The following is a 19,024-nucleotide window of genomic DNA, read 5'->3' as shown; positions in this document are numbered from 1 at the left end:
ACACCACCTAGACCAGGTAAGGATCAATCAATCAATCAATCAAATGTATTTATAAAGCCCTTCTTACATCAGCTGATATCTCAAAGTGCTGTACAGAAACCCAGCTTAAAACCCCAAACAGCAAGCAATGCAGGTGTAGAAGCACGGTGTCTAGGAAAAACTCCCTAGAAAGGCCAAAACCTAGGAAGAAACCTAGAGAGGAACCAGGCTATGAGGGGTGGCCAGTCCTCTTCTGGCTTTGCCGGGTGGAGATTATAACAGAACATGTCCAAGATGTTCAAATGTTCATAGATGACCAGCAGGGTCAGATAATAATAATCACAGTGGTTGAGGAGGGTGCAACAGGTCAGCACCTCAGGAGTAAATGTCAGTTGGCTTTTCATAGCTTGGTAAGTAGCTAGCTTTTCATAGCTCCAGGCAAAAACGTATTCTAGGCCAGGTATGAAAATATGGGTCCAGCCCATTCCCAGCTCTGTCTCTAACCCTGTCTAACCTGTTTAACCAGCCCCTCTAACGAGCCCCTCCCATGGTTCTGAGTCCCTATAAGACCAGCCGTCCAGCAGCGACCGTTTCCTGCTCTCTCTCTGACTCGCCTCTCCTCCGTCTCTCTATCTGTCTGTCTGTGGATCTCTGAGTGACAGCCATCATGTTCGTTGCTCCACCTGGCTACCAGCCCGTCTACAACCCTGTGAGTAGCATGTCTCCTTGTCTAGCGTATACGGATATCATAGATATTGTCTGAATCTACCATTCTTCATTTACTTCACTTTTAAACTTTTACTCTACGTACCCTGTTAGGATATAAACTCCCTTAATGTATATAATAGTGGATCTGGTACCGGGTTCCAGCCAACATTTTAGCTTATATATCAATCTGTGGACCCCCGTACATCGAAATGGATTGCATTTAGAGATAGCCCTAGTTCTCATGACCTCGGGAGTATGGGGGTGCATTCAAGACAACTGGGAACTTGTAGATAAACGAGGTCAAATCATGACGTCAGTGATCTTCAGGTCGGAAAGTCGGAGCTCTAGAAAGATGCTCGAGTTTCCGATTTGGAATTCCGAGTTGGATGAACGTTCCAAAAATATTTTTTCACAGTTGGAGTTTGTTTTTTCCCCCCCATAGTTTCCAGTTGTCTTTAATGCATCATATATCGCTTTCGCCTGTGTGACTCTGGGATGTCCCACCTACCATTTAATTCGCTCTTCCTGCTCTCTATCAGCTCCCTGGCTGAACGCTACGTCATAGCCATCGATAAAAGCACGACCCTTGAGATTAGGGAGGAAGAGGCAAAACGAGAGGGTTTTACTCCGCCACAAAATCTATCCACGTTAGGCAGATCATTATCAAATTATTAAACAAGTGAGGAGGTTTTTTTATACGGCAGAACAATGAGAGAGTGTCGAATTTAGTCAAAGATAAAAAAATAAATAATGAATTGCAATATTGATATGTGAGGCGTTATTTGATCGTAATTGAAGTTTGGTAATGCTTAGGTTGTTAGGAGTTTACCATCTAGTAGTTAAATAGATAAATGAACCCTCACAAAAGGCATTCTCTCCTAAACACTCACACACCGTACACACACACAAACACTACACACGCGCACACACAAACACACACTCTCTTCTGACAGCAATAAGAGGAAGTGTAGAACATGTGTAGTGTTTGTGTGTGTGTACAGTAGTGTAAAACATGCATAAATAATGATTTATCCGTTCGGTCACGTCTGGACAGTGTGTGTGTCCTATTATTCTCCACCTGATATAAGTATGATGCGCGTGACATCCTGGCAACTTTGAGAAGAAAAAAAAAAAACCACATATATATATATATTAGAATTATCACTGTTGAAATTCGAGACGTCGATGCATATTCATGAGGCTGGCATAGAATCCATCTCTTCATTGGATACATGCCATTGACATCAACATCGCTCATCAAATATAAAAAAAATAAATAAAAAAATAAAGTCTTAAAATAGCGAGATGGATCCATCAATCCAAAGAGACAGCTCGCCGTTCCGCTCTGTGGACAACGAATCCCATTGTTACTGTCACGACCGTCGTATGAGTAATTGGACCAAGGCGCAGCGTGAGTAGAGTTCCACATTTTAATAATAGTGAAACTTCCAAAAAACAACAAAGATATAACGATCGTGAAAATACGTAGCGCACATAGGCACTCACACAAAACAATATCCCACATCGCAGGTGGAAAAAGGACACACTAAGTATGATCCCCAATTAGAGGTAACGATATTCAGCTGCCTCTAATTGTGAACCATACACACACACCAACATAGAAACACAATACCTAGAAACTCCCCTAGTCACGACCTGACCTAAAACACAATGGAGAACCCCCGAGGGCTCTCTATGGTCAGGGCGTGACAGTTACGGCAGAAACTTAAGCATCTCATCATGATATCCAGTATCTCTGCACCCATCGGTGCCTCAGAGCGAGACGTCTCAGTGGCACATTTTTTCTGGTCATTGCGGGGCGAGCGGGGAGGGGACAATAAGTAGACCAGAGCCAGCTGTTCCCTCTCTGGCATGAGCATGCCAGATATTATGGCGGAACCATGAGCTTATGCGGAAAAGCATGATAAGTCGACTATCTTCATTTAAAATCTACCATCTTTGATCCTAGTGCCGCAGGAGAGAGTAGTTTCGTTGCTCTAGCAACATTCAGCGATCGATTTATAGTTTAGAAAAGGAAATATAAAATAATTCATCGATTTTAAACAAACAAAAAAACACTTTCTGTTTGCCATAGATGGATATCTATATGAGATGAAAAGCCAGTTCCTAACGAGTTCAGGAAGCCAAGCTAGAGCCCTGTACGGTGTTACAAAGGGTGGGGGCTAGCCCAATAATGTACATAAACATGTTGGTTATGCATCTTGTTGACAATCATCCAAGGACATCTTGACTTGCATTACACCCTCGCTGTAGAATAATTTTCTCATGAAATAATGTGAGAGAAAAGCATTCCTGTAAACGCCACCTGCTACAAGCAGAATAAAGTTATGGTTAAACTAGAAATGTGACAAATCTGTTTTGATAGGAGGTCAGCGTAATCCTCACTGATGAATGTGTGAATTATCTTGTCATGTTTTTGGCTAACCGCAGTGGAACATCGTTGAAGGCATGAACCGGCAGAACAGGTTATGTAGTGTCGTCGTCATAATAACAAGGAAAACCGCAGTAACTGTGGTCAAAACATGTTGGAACAAAGCCAGAGTGCAGAAATCATATTTGTACTTGACCTTGTGTACTCAAAAAGTTACTACACTTCAGCTATTTAACCCCTGTGCGACGGGACGGACAACCAGCGAAAAATCCTATCGCCATTAGCATAACAAAATTTAATACTTTTTTTTTCAATTTTTTTTTCAAATTATATCGTTTTATAGATACACCTCTCCTGAATCGAACCACGTTGTCCGATTTCAAAAAGGCTTTACAGCAAAAGCAAAACATTAGATTATGTTAGAGGAGTATATTGTAAAAGTAGCCACATAGCCATTTTCCGACCAACCACATGCATCACAAATAACCCAAAAAACAGCTAAATGCAGCACTAACCTTTGACAATCTTCATCAGATGACACACCTAGGACACCATGTTACACAATACATGCATTCTTTTGTTCGATAAAGTTCATATTTATATATAAAAACAGCATTTTACATCGGTGCGTAACGTTGACTAATTATTTTCCCTCAAATGCATCCGATGAAACAGCGCTACAATTTACTAAATTACTATTCGAAAACATTTTTTAAATGTAATATTGTCATTCTAAGATTTATAGATGAATATCTCTTGAAAGCACCTGTAATGCCAGATTTAAAAATAACTTTACTGGGTAATCACACTTTGCGATAAAAGGGGATGCGATACTCAGAACAATAGGCTAGCAATACAGGTCAGCGCCATCTTGGAACAATCGCATATCAAATCTAGTCTTGTATACTATTGTCAATAATCCCTTACCTTTGATTATCTTCATCCTTAGGCACTTCCAGGAATCCCAGGTCCACAACAAATGTATTTTCGTTAGAAAAAGTTCATCCTTTATGTTCCATTAGCTTGTTGTTGTTAGAGCGTTCTGAAGGCTGCACCAAAAGCTCCGTGGCCGCGGGACTATTCTTTCAACAAAATGCATTTTTTTCTTATTTAGGTTCGTTCAAACATGTCAAACGTTGTATAACATAAATCTTTAGGGCCTTTTTCAACCAGAGCTCCAATAAGATTCAAGGGGGACGATTGCATTGTCTTTATAAACGTTTCGAAAGGGGAGGGTAGCCAGGGGCGCGGGCGTCATAATGGTGATGGCCCTCTCCGTGTGACCACGTTCCACAGCGTGTCATTCTGTCAGTATTCACAGTAGGAGACTCAAATTACTTTGTCAAGACTGGGGACATCTAGTGGAAGCAATAGGAAGTGCTCAATGAACCATAGCTCACGGTGTGATTAATAGACAACGTGATGAAGTTGAGTCCGCAATTCAGAATTCCACTTCCTGTTTCGATCTGTCTCGGGGTTTTGACTGCCATATGAGTTCTGTTATACTCACAGACACCATTCAAACAGTTTTAGAAACTTTAGGGTGTTTTCTATCCACAATTATTAATTATATGCATATCCTAGCTTCTGAGTTTGAGTAGTAGGCCGTTTAAAATGGGCACAATTTTTTTTCAAAATGCGCTGTGGCGCCCCCTATCCTAGGCGAGCATCAAGAGGTTAATTTATAATCATCTTTTATCAGAAAGGTGAGATTTTAATATTTTTGGCAGTATAAGCCTTACTATGTGTTGTCTATGGCCCTCTCATGATAAATAATTACTTTTGGGGAGTCTGTTTAGGCAGAAATCTACATTTTGACATTACATTTAACAGGAAAAGTTCCCAGACTGCCTTGCATCTCTACTTGTGTATAGTTGTTATTACTTCCCACACTACCTAACTTGTGTATAGTTGTTAAATGGTTATTATTTCCCAGACTGCCTTGCATCTATACTTGTGTATAGTTGTTAAACGGTTATTACTGTGTGTTCTGTGCAGAGTATCCCCTATGTGGGGCCGATCTACGGCGGGCTGAGATCAGGGATGTCTGTATACATCCAGGGAGTCATCCCTCACGAGATCACCAGGTGAGAAACACAGCCTCTGAAGATTGGAGGTATGCTACACATGATCAGATTGTAACGTTTGGGCGACAACAAGGGAATTTCTTTACACATTCTTAAATTGAATGTGCATCAATGGTCGATGTGTTTATCACGTTTTAGGGGAAGACCCAGATGCAGACAGTGTCGAAGTAACAAAAGTTTATTACTAGAACAGGGGCCAGGCAAAAGGACAGGTCAAGGACAGGCAGAGGTCAGTAATCCAGATCTGAGTCAAAAGGTGCAGAACGGCAGGCAGGTCAGGGCAGGCAGAATGGTCAAACCCAGGAAAAAAAAATGAAAAAAGGAACTATAGAAAAAGACAATGAGCAAAGGGGGAAAAACGCTGGTAGGCTTGACGGACAAAACGAACTGGGAACAGACAAACAGAGAACACAGGTATAAATACACTGGGGATAATGGGGAAGATGGGCGACACCTGGAGGGGGGGTGGAGAGAGACAAGCACAAAGACAGGTGAAACAGATCAGGGTGTGACACAGTGTTGAGTTCAGTACAGAAGATGAAGCTGTATATTTCATATCAGTTATGTTAGAACAGTTATTGTTTGCTCTAAGAAGCACAATGTGACCTGGACAATAAGATCCCACGGGCTTGGAGTGGTATATAATGGGGTCGTTCCATGAGAAGAGTACATTTTGCGTCCCTACGATATGTTTAGTAGAAATTGTGCACCAATATTGAAGCCTGTTATACTAAATGAAGTCCTCTTTAATATAGTCAACACAGAAAATGTCAGACTACAGTCAGTCATATCAGCTATGTTAGAAAAGTTATTACCTGGACAATAAGAGCCTCAGTGGCTTGGTGTGGTAGAAATTCCTTTTCTGACCACGTATCGGTAACCAGGAAAATACTTTATAAACACAGCATTGTTCAATACTAGTTTCTGATTGGCTAGAAGAGCATTCTAGAATGGGCATTAATTAAGCAATAATGAGAGCACATGTGTTATGACGTTTTTATACAACGGGTGGGTCTAATCCTGAATGCTGATTGGTTAAAACCGCATTCAGGCCATTGTCTATTTCACAAGTTACCATGGGCGAAATATATGATGTTGAAATGCCTTTTTACTCTGTTCCATCTGACTGCTGCAATCCACCGTCTCATCAGCCCAGCCAGGCAATTTATAAACTTGATCTCCACTATAAAAGACATCTAGACATTGTCTCCAATTTCTTTTAGACTCACATTTAGTTTTCAACAGCGGAGATTTGAATAAATCTTGGTGTCTGTCTTTCTGACATTTGCCCCCAAAAAATGTACATTGAAATTGGATCTCCAGCTATCCAATGGTAATGAACGTGTCGGGAGTCAAGACGAGGCAGACTGGTTGGCAGCTTTTCTCAGCCTGTCAAAATCATGAATCAGCATCATTTTTTATGGATATATACACTACCTGTCAAAAGTTTAAGAACACCTACTCATTCAAGTGTTTTTCTTTATTTTTACTATTTTATACATTGTAGAATAATAGTGAAGACATCAAAACTATAAAATAACAAATATGGAATCATGTAGTAACCAAAAAAAAGTGTTAAACAAATCAAAACATTTTATTTTTTGAGATTCTTCAAAATAGCCACGCTTTGCCTTGATGACAGCTTTTGCACACTCTTGACAATCTCTCAACCAGGTTGTCACCTGGAATGCATTTCAATTAACATGTATAAGCGGGATAAATGCTTCCAGTCTGTATACTACCTTGGAAAAATGTACTCGGCTCTGCCTCGTCCTGCTGAATCGTCCATTATTTCCAAAGTAATGAAAAGAGCGTTGCCATTTATCCCTTACATAACTAGGGCTCCGGTGTTATTTGTTGTCCGTTTTGTTCATTCTATGTCCTCTCTAACACCCCCTATAGTTTCAACATGAACTTGCAGTGTGGAGAATCTGAGGGCAGTGATATCGGCTTTCACTTCAGCCCTCGCTTCGACAACTGGGACAAGGTGGTGTTCAACAGCTGCCAGGAAGGGGAATGGGGTTCAGAGGAGGAGATCCACAACATGCCTTTTAGCAAGGGAGACGCCTTCGAGATGGTTATCTTCATTAAACAGGAGGGTTACCAGGTCAGACATAGAGATACTGTATAGATATATATACTTTATAGATACTGTATAGATAGAGATACTGTGTAGATATAGCAATAGATACTGTATAGATATAGTAATAGATACTGTATAGATATAGTGATAGATACTGTATAGATATAGTGATAGATACTGTATAGATATAGTAATAGATACTGTATAGATATAGTAATAGATACTGTATAGATATAGCAATAGATACTGTATAGATATAGTAATAGATACTGTATAGATATAGTAATAGATACTGTGTAGATATAGTGATAGATACTGTATAGATATAGTCATAGATACTGTATAGATATAGTAATAGATACTGTATAGATATAGTAATAGATACTGTATAGATATAGTGATAGATACTGTATAGATATAGTAATAGATACTGTATAGATATAGTGATAGATACTGTATAGATATAGTAATAGATACTGTATAGATATAGTGATAGATACTGCGTAGATATAGATTGTGTTTAGATATAGATACTTTATAGATATAGTAATAGATACTGTATAGATATAGAGATAGATACTGTATAGATATAGATACTGTATAGATATAGTAATAGATACTGTATAGATATAGAGATAGATACTGTATAGATATAGTGATAGATACTGTATAGATATAGAGATAGATACTGTATAGATATAGTAATAGATACTGTATAGATATAGATATAGATACTGCACAGATATAGTAATAGATACTTTATAGATATAGTGATAGATACTGTATAGATGTAGTGATAGATACTGTATAGATATAGTAATAGATACTGTATAGATATAGTAATAGATACTTTATAGATATAGTAATAGATACTGTATAGATATAGTAATAGATACTGTATAGATATAGTGATAGATACTGTGTAGATATAGTGATAGATACTGCGTAGATATAGATTGTGTTTAGATATAGATATAGATACTGTATAGATATAGTAATAGATACTGTATAGATATAGAGATAGATAGTGTATAGATATAGATACTGTATAGATATAGTAATAGATACTGTATAGATATAGAGATAGATACTGTATAGATATAGTGATAGATACTGTATAGATATAGAGATAGATACTGTATAGATATAGTAATAGATACTGTATAGATATAGATATAGATACTGTATAGATATAGATATAGATACTGCACAGATATAGTAATAGATACTGTGTAGATATAGTGATAGATACTGTATAGATATAGTCATAGATACTGTATAGATACAGTAATAGATACTGTATAGATATAGATATAGATACTGTATAGATATAGATACTGTATAGATATAGTAATAGATACTGTATAGATATAGAGATAGATACTGTATAGATATAGTAATAGATACTGTATAGATATAGTCATAGATACTGTATAGATATAGTGATAGATACTGTATAGATATAGTGATAGATACTGTATAGATATAGTAATAGATACTGTATAGATATAGTGATAGATACTGCGTAGATATAGATTGTGTTTAGATATAGATATAGATACTGTATAGATATAGTAATAGATACTGTATAGATATAGAGATAGATACTGTATAGATATAGATACTGTATAGATATAGTGATAGATACTGTATAGATATAGTGAAAGATACTGTATAGATATAGTAATAGATACTGTATAGATATATTAATAGATACTGTATAGATATAGTGATAGATACTGTATAGATATAGTAATAGATACTGTATAGGTATAGTAATAGATACTGTATAGATATAGTAATAGATACTGTATAGATATAGTGATAGATACTGTGTAGATATAGTGATAGATACTATATAGATATAGGTATACAGTGGATTCAGAAAGTATTCAGACCCCTTAACTTTTTCCACATGTTGTTACGTTACAGCCTTATTCTAAAAAAAATCCTTATCAATCTACAAACAATACCCCATAATGACAAAGCAAAAACAGGTTTTTAGAAAGGGTCTGAATACTTATGTACTCTAAAAAGAGTCTTGGTGGTTCCAAACTTCTTCCATTTAAGAATAATGGAGGCCACTGTGTTCTTGGGGATCTTCAATGCTGCAGAAATGTTTTGGTACCCTTCCCCAGATCTGTGCCTCAACACAATGCTGTCTCGGAGCTCTACGGACAATTCCTTTGACCTCATGACTTGGTTTTTGCTCTGACATGCACTGTCAACTGTGGGACCTTATATATATATATGTATATATATATATATATATATATATATATATATATATATATATATATATATATATACTATATAGATACTATATAGATACTATATAGATATAGAGATAGATACGGTATGGTGATAGATACTTTTGATGCTGTATCACATCCGGCCGTGATTGGGAGTCCCATAGGGCGGTGTACAATTGGCCCAGAGTCGTCCGGGTTTGGCCGGAGTAGACCGTCATTATAAATAAGAATTTGCTCTTAACTGACTTGCATATTTAAATAAAGGTTAAATAATAAATATTTTTTATAAAAAATGTAATATAGATACTGTATAGATATTGATACTTTAAATATATAAATACTGTATACATATAGATACTCTATAGACACTATATATACTGTATAGATACTATAGATACTGTATGAATATAGATAATGTATAGAGAAAAATATTGATACTGTGTATATTTACTGTATACTGTGTATATAGATCATGTATAGAGATAGATACTGTGTATATTTACTGTATATATATATATATATATATAGATAATGTATAGAGATAGATACTGTGTATATTTACTGTATATATATATATATATATATATATATATAGATCATGTATAGAGATAGATACTGAGTGACCATGTAGTTAATCTGAAACATTCTTACGAGAGTTTTAAAACTAGATGTATTTTGTTTTGCCCGTAATTAAGCACAAGTTTTACATTTAAATTCCTGCATAGCTAAAAAATCTGACTGTAGTTTTGACACAGACAGATCAACAGTCAGGGCGATAGTATACATAATACTATCATCCAAATGTAGGATGAAGTTTACCATTTTTAACATTTACATTACATTTAAGTCATTTAGCAGACGCTCTTATCCAGAGCGACTTACAAATTGGTGCATTCACCTTATGATATCCAGTGGAACAACCACTTTACAATAGTGCATCTAAATCTTTTGGGGGGGGGGGGGGGGGTTAGAAGGATTACTTTATCCTATCCCAGGTATTCCTTAAAGAGGTGGGGTTTCAGGTGTCTCCGGAAGGTGGTGATTGACTCCGCTGTCCTGGCGTCGTGAGGGAGCTTGTTCCACCATTGGGGTGCCAGAGCAGCGAACAGTTTTGACTGGGCTGAGCGGGAACTGTGCTTCCTCAGAGGTAGGGAGGCGAGCAGGCCAGAGGTGGATGAACACAGTGCCCTTGTTTGGGTGTAGGGCCTGATCAGAGCCTGAAGGTACGGAGGTGCCGTTCCCCTCACAGCTCCGTAGGCAAGCACCATGGTCTTGTAGCGGATGCGAGCTTCAACTGGAAGCCAGTGGAGAGAGCGGAGGAGCGGGGTGACATGAGAGAACTTGGGAAGGTTGAACACCAGACGGGCTGCGGCGTTCTGGATGAGTTGTAGGGGTTTAATGGCACAGGCAGGGAGCCCAGCCAACAGCGAGTTGCAGTAATCCAGACGGGAGATGACAAGTGCCTGGATTAGGACCTGCGCCGCTTCCTGTGTGAGGCAGGGTCGTACTCTGCGAATGTTGTAGAGCATGAACCTACAGGATCGGGTCACCGCCTTGATGTTAGTGGAGAACGACAGGGTGTTGTCCAGGATCACGCCAAGGCTCTTAGCACTCTGGGAGGAGGACACAAGGGAGTTGTCAACCGTGATGGCGAGATCATGGAACGGGCAATCCTTCCCCGGGAGGAAGAGCAGCTCCGTCTTGCCGAGGTTCAGCTTGAGGTGGTGATCCGTCATCCACACTGATATGTCTGCCAGACATGCAGAGATGCGATTCGCCACCTGGTTATCAGAAGGGGGAAAGGAGAAGATTAATTGTGTGTCGTCTGCGTAGGAATGATTGGAGAGACCATGTGAGGATATGACAGAGCCAAGTGACTTGGTGTATAGCGAGAATAGGAGAGGGCCTAGAACTGAGCCCTGGGGGACACCAGTGGTGAGAGCACGTGGTGCGGAGACAGATTCTCGCCACGCCACCTGGTAGGAGCGACCTGTCAGGTAAGACGCAATCCAAGCGTGGGCCGCGCCGGAGATGCCCAACTCGGAGAGGGTGGAGAGGAGGATCTGATGGTTCACAGTATCAAAGGCAGCAGATAGGTCTAGAAGGATGAGAGCAGAGGAGAGAGAGTTAGCTTTAGCAGTGCGGAGAGCCTCCGTGACACAGAGAAGAGCAGTCTCAGTTGAATGCCCAGTCTTGAAACCTGACTGATTAGGATCAAGAAGGTCATTCTGACCAATTATGTTTGTATAAATTGTGAAAAGAACAGCTCCCAAAATCAACGTCTGTGGTACACATTTATATACAGTACTTCAAGAAATTCGTCCATCACGATGGCCTAAGTTCTGTCACTAAGATAATCCTGAAACCATGAACAGGCCTCAGACCTCAAACAAAAGCAACACATTTAATTTAGTGTCTAAAGGTTTGACAAGATCATTAACAACTAAAGTGGTTGCTGTAATAGTTGCTGTAAAGGCCCAGGCCTAAACCTTGATTGATTTCCATTCAAAAAAAAATTCTCAGATACTATATCTGAGAAAGATATATATATATATATATATATATATATATTATTCTATTGTACTATTATTCTACAATCTATAAAATATGTACACACCTACTCATTCAAGGGTTATTATTTATTTTGTAAATATTTTCTACATTGTAGAATAATAGTACAATAGAATAATATATATATATATATTAAAAAATAAATAACAAACTTTTGACTGGTACTGTATATAGATCATATACATACTGATCTATATACAGTACCAGTCAAAAGTTTGTACACACCTACTCATTCAAGGGTTATTATTTATTTTTTTATATTTTCTACATTGTAGAATAATAGTGAAGACATCAAAACTATGAAATAACACATATGGAATCATGAAGTAACCAAAAAAGTATATTTTATATTTGAGATTCTTCAAAGTAGCCACCATTTGCCTTGATGACAGCTTTGCACACTCTTGGCATGGGGTGGCTACATTGAAGAATCTCAAATATAAAATATACTTTTTTGGTTACTTCATGATTCCAGTTGTGTTACATGGACTTCGTAATGTTTTTCTCCCAGACTTGGTTCGTTCGGCCGTGCACTGCCAAAGTCATAGTAAAACTCCTCGTATGCTATTTTGTGGGGGTCCCTAATGAATTTGCTATCACAAAAGCGGTCTCTGGCCCTAAAAAGTTTGAGAATCTCTGCTCTATAATTCTAGACCATAGTTGTGTATGGGTTAGGGTTAGACCATAGTTGTGTACGGGTTAGGGTTAGACCATAGTTGTGTATGGGTTAGGGTTAGACCATAGTTGTGTACGGGTTAGGGTTAGACCATAGTTGTGTATGGGTTAGGGTTAGACCATAGTTGTGTATGGGTTAGGGTTAGACCATAGTTGTGTAGGGGTTAGGGTTAGACCATAGTTGTGTATGGGTTAGGGTTAGACCATAGTTGTGTACGGGTTAGGGTTAGACCATAGTTGTGTATGGGTTAGGGTTAGACCATAGTTGTGTACGGGTTAGGGTTAGACCATAGTTGTGTAGGGGTTAGGGTTAGACCATAGTTGTGTATGGGTTAGGGTTAGACCATAGTTGTGTATGGGTTAGGGTTAGACCATAGTTGTGTATGGGTTAGGGTTAGACCATAGTTGTGTATCGGTTAGGGTTAGACCATAGTTGTGTATGGGTTAGGGTTAGACCATAGTTGTGTATGGGTTAGGGTTAGACCATAGTTGTGTATGGGTTAGTGTTAGACCATAATGAATGTGTTTTTCTGCCGTAGGTGACAGTGAACGGACAAGACCTTCATACGTTCAACTATCGCATTCCAGTCGAGAGAGTCAACGCTCTGCAGATAGGAGGCGATGTTTCCATCCAGACCATCAGCATCATCGGGGTGAGACTGGAGCAGGGGGGTGAGAGCTGGGGGTGGGGGCTGGGGAAGGGTGTAGGGGCAGGGAACAGGAGCAGGCTGGTAGGGGCTGGGGCATGAGGTAGGGTCAAGGGGTTGGGGCAGGGAACAGGGGAAAGGGGGCAGGGACAAGGGGGCAGGGACAAGGGGGCAGGGACAAGGGGGCAGGGACAAGGGGTAGGGGCTGGGGAAGGGGCACAGGGGCTGGGGAAAGGGGGTTGGGGCTGAGGTAGGGGATGGGGAAGAGGGTTGGGGAAGAGGTAGGGGCTGGGGAAAGTGGGTAGGGGCTGGGGAAAGGGGGTTGGGGCTGAGGTAGGGGCTGGGCAAAGGGGGTTGGGGCTGAGGTAGGGGCTGGGGAAAGGGGGTTGGGGCTGAGGTAGGGGCTGGGCAAAGGGGGTTGGGGCTGAGGTAGGGGCTGGGGAAAGGGGGTTGGGGCTGAGGTAGGGGATGGGGAAGAGGGTTGGGGAAGAGGTAGGGGCTGGGGAAAGTGGGTAGGGGCTGGGGAAAGGGGGTTGGGGCTGAGGTAGGGGCTGGGCAAAGGGGGTTGGGGCTGAGGTAGGGGCTGGGGAAAGGGGGTTGGGGCTGAGGTAGGGGCTGGGGAAAGGGGGCAGGGGCACAGGGGCTGGGGAAAGTGTGTAGGGACTGGGGAAAGGGGGTTGGGGCTGAGGTAGGGGCTGGGGAAGGGGGTTGTGGCTGAGGTAGGGGCTGGGCAAAGGGGGCTGGGGAAAGGGGGTTGGGGCTGAGGTAGGGGCTGGGGAAAGGGGGTTGGGGCTGAGGTAGGGGCTGGGGAAAGGGGGTTGGGGCTGGGGGAGGGGGTAGGGGCTGAGTTAGGGGTTGGGGAAAGGGGGTAGGGGCTGTTGCATGAGGGTAGGAGCAGGTGGCAGGGGAAGGGGGGGGGGGCTGGGGAAGGGGGGGAGGGGCAGGGTAAGGGAGTAGGGACTGGGAGTAGGGGCTGGGGGGGGGGCAGGGTAAGGGAGTAGGGGCTGGGGAAGGGGGGGGGCAGGGTAAGGGAGTAGGGACTGGGAGTAGGAGCAGGTGGCTGGGGAAGGGGGGTGGGGCAGGGTAAGGGAGTAGGGACTGGGAGTAGGAGCAGGTGGCTGGGGAAGGGGGGGAGGGGCAGGGTAAGGGAGTAGGGGCTGGGGGAGGGGGTTGGGGCTGGGGTAGGGGGTAGGGAGAGGGAGCAGTATGTAAACACACCTCAGAGAAGAAGTTGATTTCTGTTGCCCACAAATCTAGGGTCAGCGTACCCTTTCCCAAATCCTACAGGAAAGATAATTGCTTTATTGTCTGTCATGTGTATGTTAATTCACTGGTTCAAAGCTTTGAGTGGCAGTTGCAAACAAAACATAAGATGAGACAGGAGGAAAAAAAATGTATTGTGGGTTAACTGTACATTGCAATATATATGGTGATGAATGCGTTTCTTAGTGTGTCATAAACTCGGGATGACATTTGGTATGTTTCCTACCGTCAACAGGGAGGGAATCCTGGAGATGATCAAATTGGGGTAAGTTGGTAGGCGGTGTGTCTGTTTCAACAAATACCATTACATGGATTTGGGGCGGCAGCGTAGCCAAGTAGTTAGGGTGTTGGACTAATAACCGAAAAGGTTGCAAGATCGAATCCCTGAGCTGACAAAGTAAAAATCTGTCGTTCTGCCCCTGAACAAGGCAGTTAACTCACTGTTCCTAGGCCGTCATTGAAAATAAGAATTTGTTCTTAACTGACTTGCCTAGTTAAATAATTTGGAGTTCCTATAAGGCTTACATTTAGACAGCAATGTTAGAGGTTTGTCTTATCAGGCAGGGAGATCCTTACATTTAGACAGCGATGTTTGTCTTATCAGGCAGGGAGATCCTTACATTTAGACAGCGATGTTCGTCTTATCAGGCAGGGAGATCCTTACATTTAGACAGCGATGTTCGTCTTATCAGGCAGGGAGATCCTTACATTTAGACAGCGATGTTCGTCTTATCAGGCAGGGAGATCCTTACATTTAGACTACGATGTTTGTCTTATCAGGCAGGGAGATCCTTACATTTAGACAGCGATGTTTGTCTTATCAGGCAGGGAGATCCTTACATTTAGACAGCGATGTTTGTCTTATCAGGCAGGGAGATCCTTACATTTAGACTACGATGTTTGTCTTATCAGGCAGGGAGATCCTTACATTTAGACAGCGATGTTAGAGGTTTGTCTTATCAGGCAGGGAGATCCTTACATTTAGACAGCGATGTTCGTCTTATCAGGCAGGGAGATCCTTACATTTAGACTACGATGTTCGTCTTATCAGGCAGGGAGATCCTTACATTTAGACTACGATGTTCGTCTTATCAGGCAGGGAGATCCTTACATTTAGACTACGATGTTCGTCTTATCAGGCAGGGAGATCCTTACATTTAGACTACGATGTTCGTCTTATCAGGCAGGGAGATCCTTACATTTAGACTACGATGTTCGTCTTATCAGGCAGGGAGATCCTTACATTTAGACAGCGATGTTTGTCTTATCAGGCAGGGAGATCCTTACATTTAGACTACGATGTTCGTCTTATCAGGCAGGGAGATCCTTACATTTAGACAGCGATGTTCGTCTTATCAGGCAGGGAGATCCTTACATTTAGACAGCGATGTTCGTCTTATCAGGCAGGGAGATCCTTACATTTAGACAGCGATGTTCGTCTTATCAGGCAGGGAGATCCTTACATTTAGACAGCGATGTTTGTCTTATCAGGCAGGGAGATCCTTACATTTAGACAGCGATGTTTGTCTTATCAGGCAGGGAGATCCTTACATTTAGACTACGATGTTCGTCTTATCAGGCAGGGAGATCCTTACATTTAGACAGCGATGTTCGTCTTATCAGGCAGGGAGATCCTTACATTTAGACTACGATGTTCGTCTTATCAGGCAGGGAGATCCTTACATTTAGACAGCGATGTTCGTCTTATCAGGCAGGGAGATCCTTACATTTAGACTACGATGTTCGTCTTATCAGGCAGGGAGATCCTTACATTTAGACAGCGATGTTCGTCTTATCAGGCAGGGAGATCCTTACATTTAGACTACGATGTTCGTCTTATCAGGCAGGGAGATCCTTACATTTAGACAGCGATGTTCGTCTTATCAGGCAGGGAGATCCTTACATTTAGACTACGATGTTTGTCTTATCAGGCAGGGAGATCCTTACATTTAGACAGCGATGTTTGTCTTATCAGGCAGGGAGATCCTTACATTTAGACAGCGATGTTTGTCTTATCAGGCAGGGAGATCCTTACATTTAGACTACGATGTTCGTCTTATCAGGCAGGGAGATCCTTACATTTAGACAGCGATGTTCGTCTATCAGGCAGGGAGATCCTTACATTTAGACTACGATGTTCGTCTTATCAGGCAGGGAGATCCTTACATTTAGACAGCGATGTTCGTCTTATCAGGCAGGGAGATCCTTACATTTAGACAGCGATGTTCGTCTTATCAGGCAGGGAGATCCTTACATTTAGACTACGATGTTCGTCTTATCAGGCAGGGAGATCCTTACATTTAGACAGCGATGTTCGTCTTATCAGGCAGGGAGATCCTTACATTTAGACTACGATGTTCGTCTTATCAGGCAGGGAGATCCTTACATTTAGACAGCGATGTTCGTCTTATCAGGCAGGGAGATCCTTACATTTAGACAGCGAATGTTAGACGTTTGCTTGATTCGGTGCTCACAAAAGAGAAGACTACCTCGTATTGGGATTGAACCCACAACCCTCTGAACCGTAGCTCACAGCTTTCTCCACTTGGCAATCGCTGACAACAAGTCCAGAGCAAGCCGCTAGCTTACTTCACAGTAATAGTGTTGTTTTATGTTTAACCCTATCCCAAACCTTAGCCCTAACCTTAACCACTCGGAAATTAATGAAATCGAAAATAGACTTTTGTCCGTACCACTTCAGATTTCGACATTAGACAGTGATATCTTGTTGTACCAGGGTGGATCCCCAGGTGACATGGGGGTAAGTCTGACTTCAAAAGAGGCTACTGATGGCCCCAGTTCCGATCTCTGACACTCCACTCTGTCCACAGGGAAACCTGCCGGTCATGTGTGGACAGCCAATATACAACCCTGTAAGTAACATCTGTGTGAGTCAGGATAGATTTGTTTTGTCCTAAGTATACATACATACAGTATACCCTACATGCTGTCAGTGGACTGACTCCTGTCCTATGTGTATCAGCCTGTCCCGCACTCCAGCATAATTCCAGGAGGGATGTTTCTGAAGAAGACCATCGTCATCAGAGGCATGGTGCCTCTAGGAGCTAACAGGTCTGTAGTACCCTAACCCCTATACCCTAACCCCTATCCCTTAACCCCTATCCCTTAACCCCTAACCCCTATACCCTATACCCTAACCCCTATACCTAACCCCTATCCCCTAACCCCTATACCCTATACCCTAACCCCTATACCTAACCCCTATACCCTAACCCCTATACTCTATCCCCTATCCCCAGTACTCTATCCCCTAACCCCTAACCCATCAGAGGCATGGTGCCTCTAGGAGCTAACAAGTCTGTAGTACCCTAATCCCCTAACCCCTATACTCTAACCCCTAACCCCTATACTCTAACCCCTATACTCTAACCCCTAACCCCTATACCCTAACCCCTATACTCTAGCCCCTAACCCCTATACTCTAACCCCTAACCCCTATACCCTAACCCCTATACTCTAGCCCCTAACCCCTAACCCCTATACTCTAACCCCTATACTCTAACCCCTATACTCTAACCCCTATCCCCTAACCCCTATACTCTAACCCCTATACTCTAACCCCTAACCCCTATCCCCTAACCCCTATACTCTAACCCTAACGCCTATACTCTAACCCCTATACTCTAACCCCTAACCCCTATACTCTAACCCCTATACTCTAACCCCTATACTCTAACCCCTATACCCTAGCCCCTAACCCCTATACTCTAACCCCTATACTCTATCCCCTATACTCTAACCCCTATACTCTAACCCCTAACCCCTATACTCTAACCCCTAACCCCTATACTCTAACCCCTATACTCTAACCCCTATACTCTAACCCCTATACTCTAACCCCTAACCCCTATACTCTAACCCCTATACTCTAACCCCTATACCCTAACCCCTATACTCTAACCCCTAACCTCTATACTCTATCCCCTATACTCTAACCCCTATACTCTAACCCCTAACCCCTATACTCTAACCCCTAACCCCTATACTCTAACCCCTATACTCTAACCCCTATACTCTAACCCCTATACCCTAACCCCTATACTCTAACCCCTAACCCCTATACTCTAACCCCTAACCCTACAGAGCTAAGAGGTTGGTGGTCACAATTTAACATGTAATAAATCAGATCAAATCAAATGTTATTGGTCACATACACATGGTTAGCAGGTGTTAATGCGAGTGTAGCGAAATGCTTGTGCTTCTAGTTCCGACCGTGCAGTAATATCTTACAAGTAATCTAACAATTTCACAACAACTACCTTATACACACAAGTGTAAATGAATGAATAAGAATATGTACATAAAAATATATATGGATAAGCGATGGCCGAACGGCATAGGCAAGA

At 41.8% G+C, this 19,024-nt stretch overlaps 1 protein-coding gene across 1 annotated transcript in view; it reads left to right on the top strand.

Moving 5' to 3' along the window:
• Positions 1 to 531: 531 nt before the first annotated feature.
• LOC115206695 (galectin-4) overlaps positions 532 to 19,024 on the top strand; it is a 28,025-nt gene continuing 9,532 nt past the window's right edge. Inside the window, exons 1-7 of the mRNA XM_029773895.1 lie at positions 532 to 688; positions 5,078 to 5,166; positions 7,069 to 7,273; positions 13,287 to 13,400; positions 14,893 to 14,922; positions 17,489 to 17,530; positions 17,641 to 17,729. Coding sequence (XP_029629755.1) covers positions 647 to 688; positions 5,078 to 5,166; positions 7,069 to 7,273; positions 13,287 to 13,400; positions 14,893 to 14,922; positions 17,489 to 17,530; positions 17,641 to 17,729 — 611 coding nt within the window. The 5' untranslated portion in view covers positions 532 to 646. The remainder of the gene's footprint in view (positions 689 to 5,077; positions 5,167 to 7,068; positions 7,274 to 13,286; positions 13,401 to 14,892; positions 14,923 to 17,488; positions 17,531 to 17,640; positions 17,730 to 19,024) is intronic.

Source organism: Salmo trutta, chromosome 13 (assembly GCF_901001165.1).
Source record: "Salmo trutta chromosome 13, fSalTru1.1, whole genome shotgun sequence".
NCBI classification, from domain to species: Eukaryota; Metazoa; Chordata; class Actinopteri; order Salmoniformes; family Salmonidae; genus Salmo; species Salmo trutta.
This window is presented reverse-complemented; position numbering and strand designations above follow the sequence as displayed.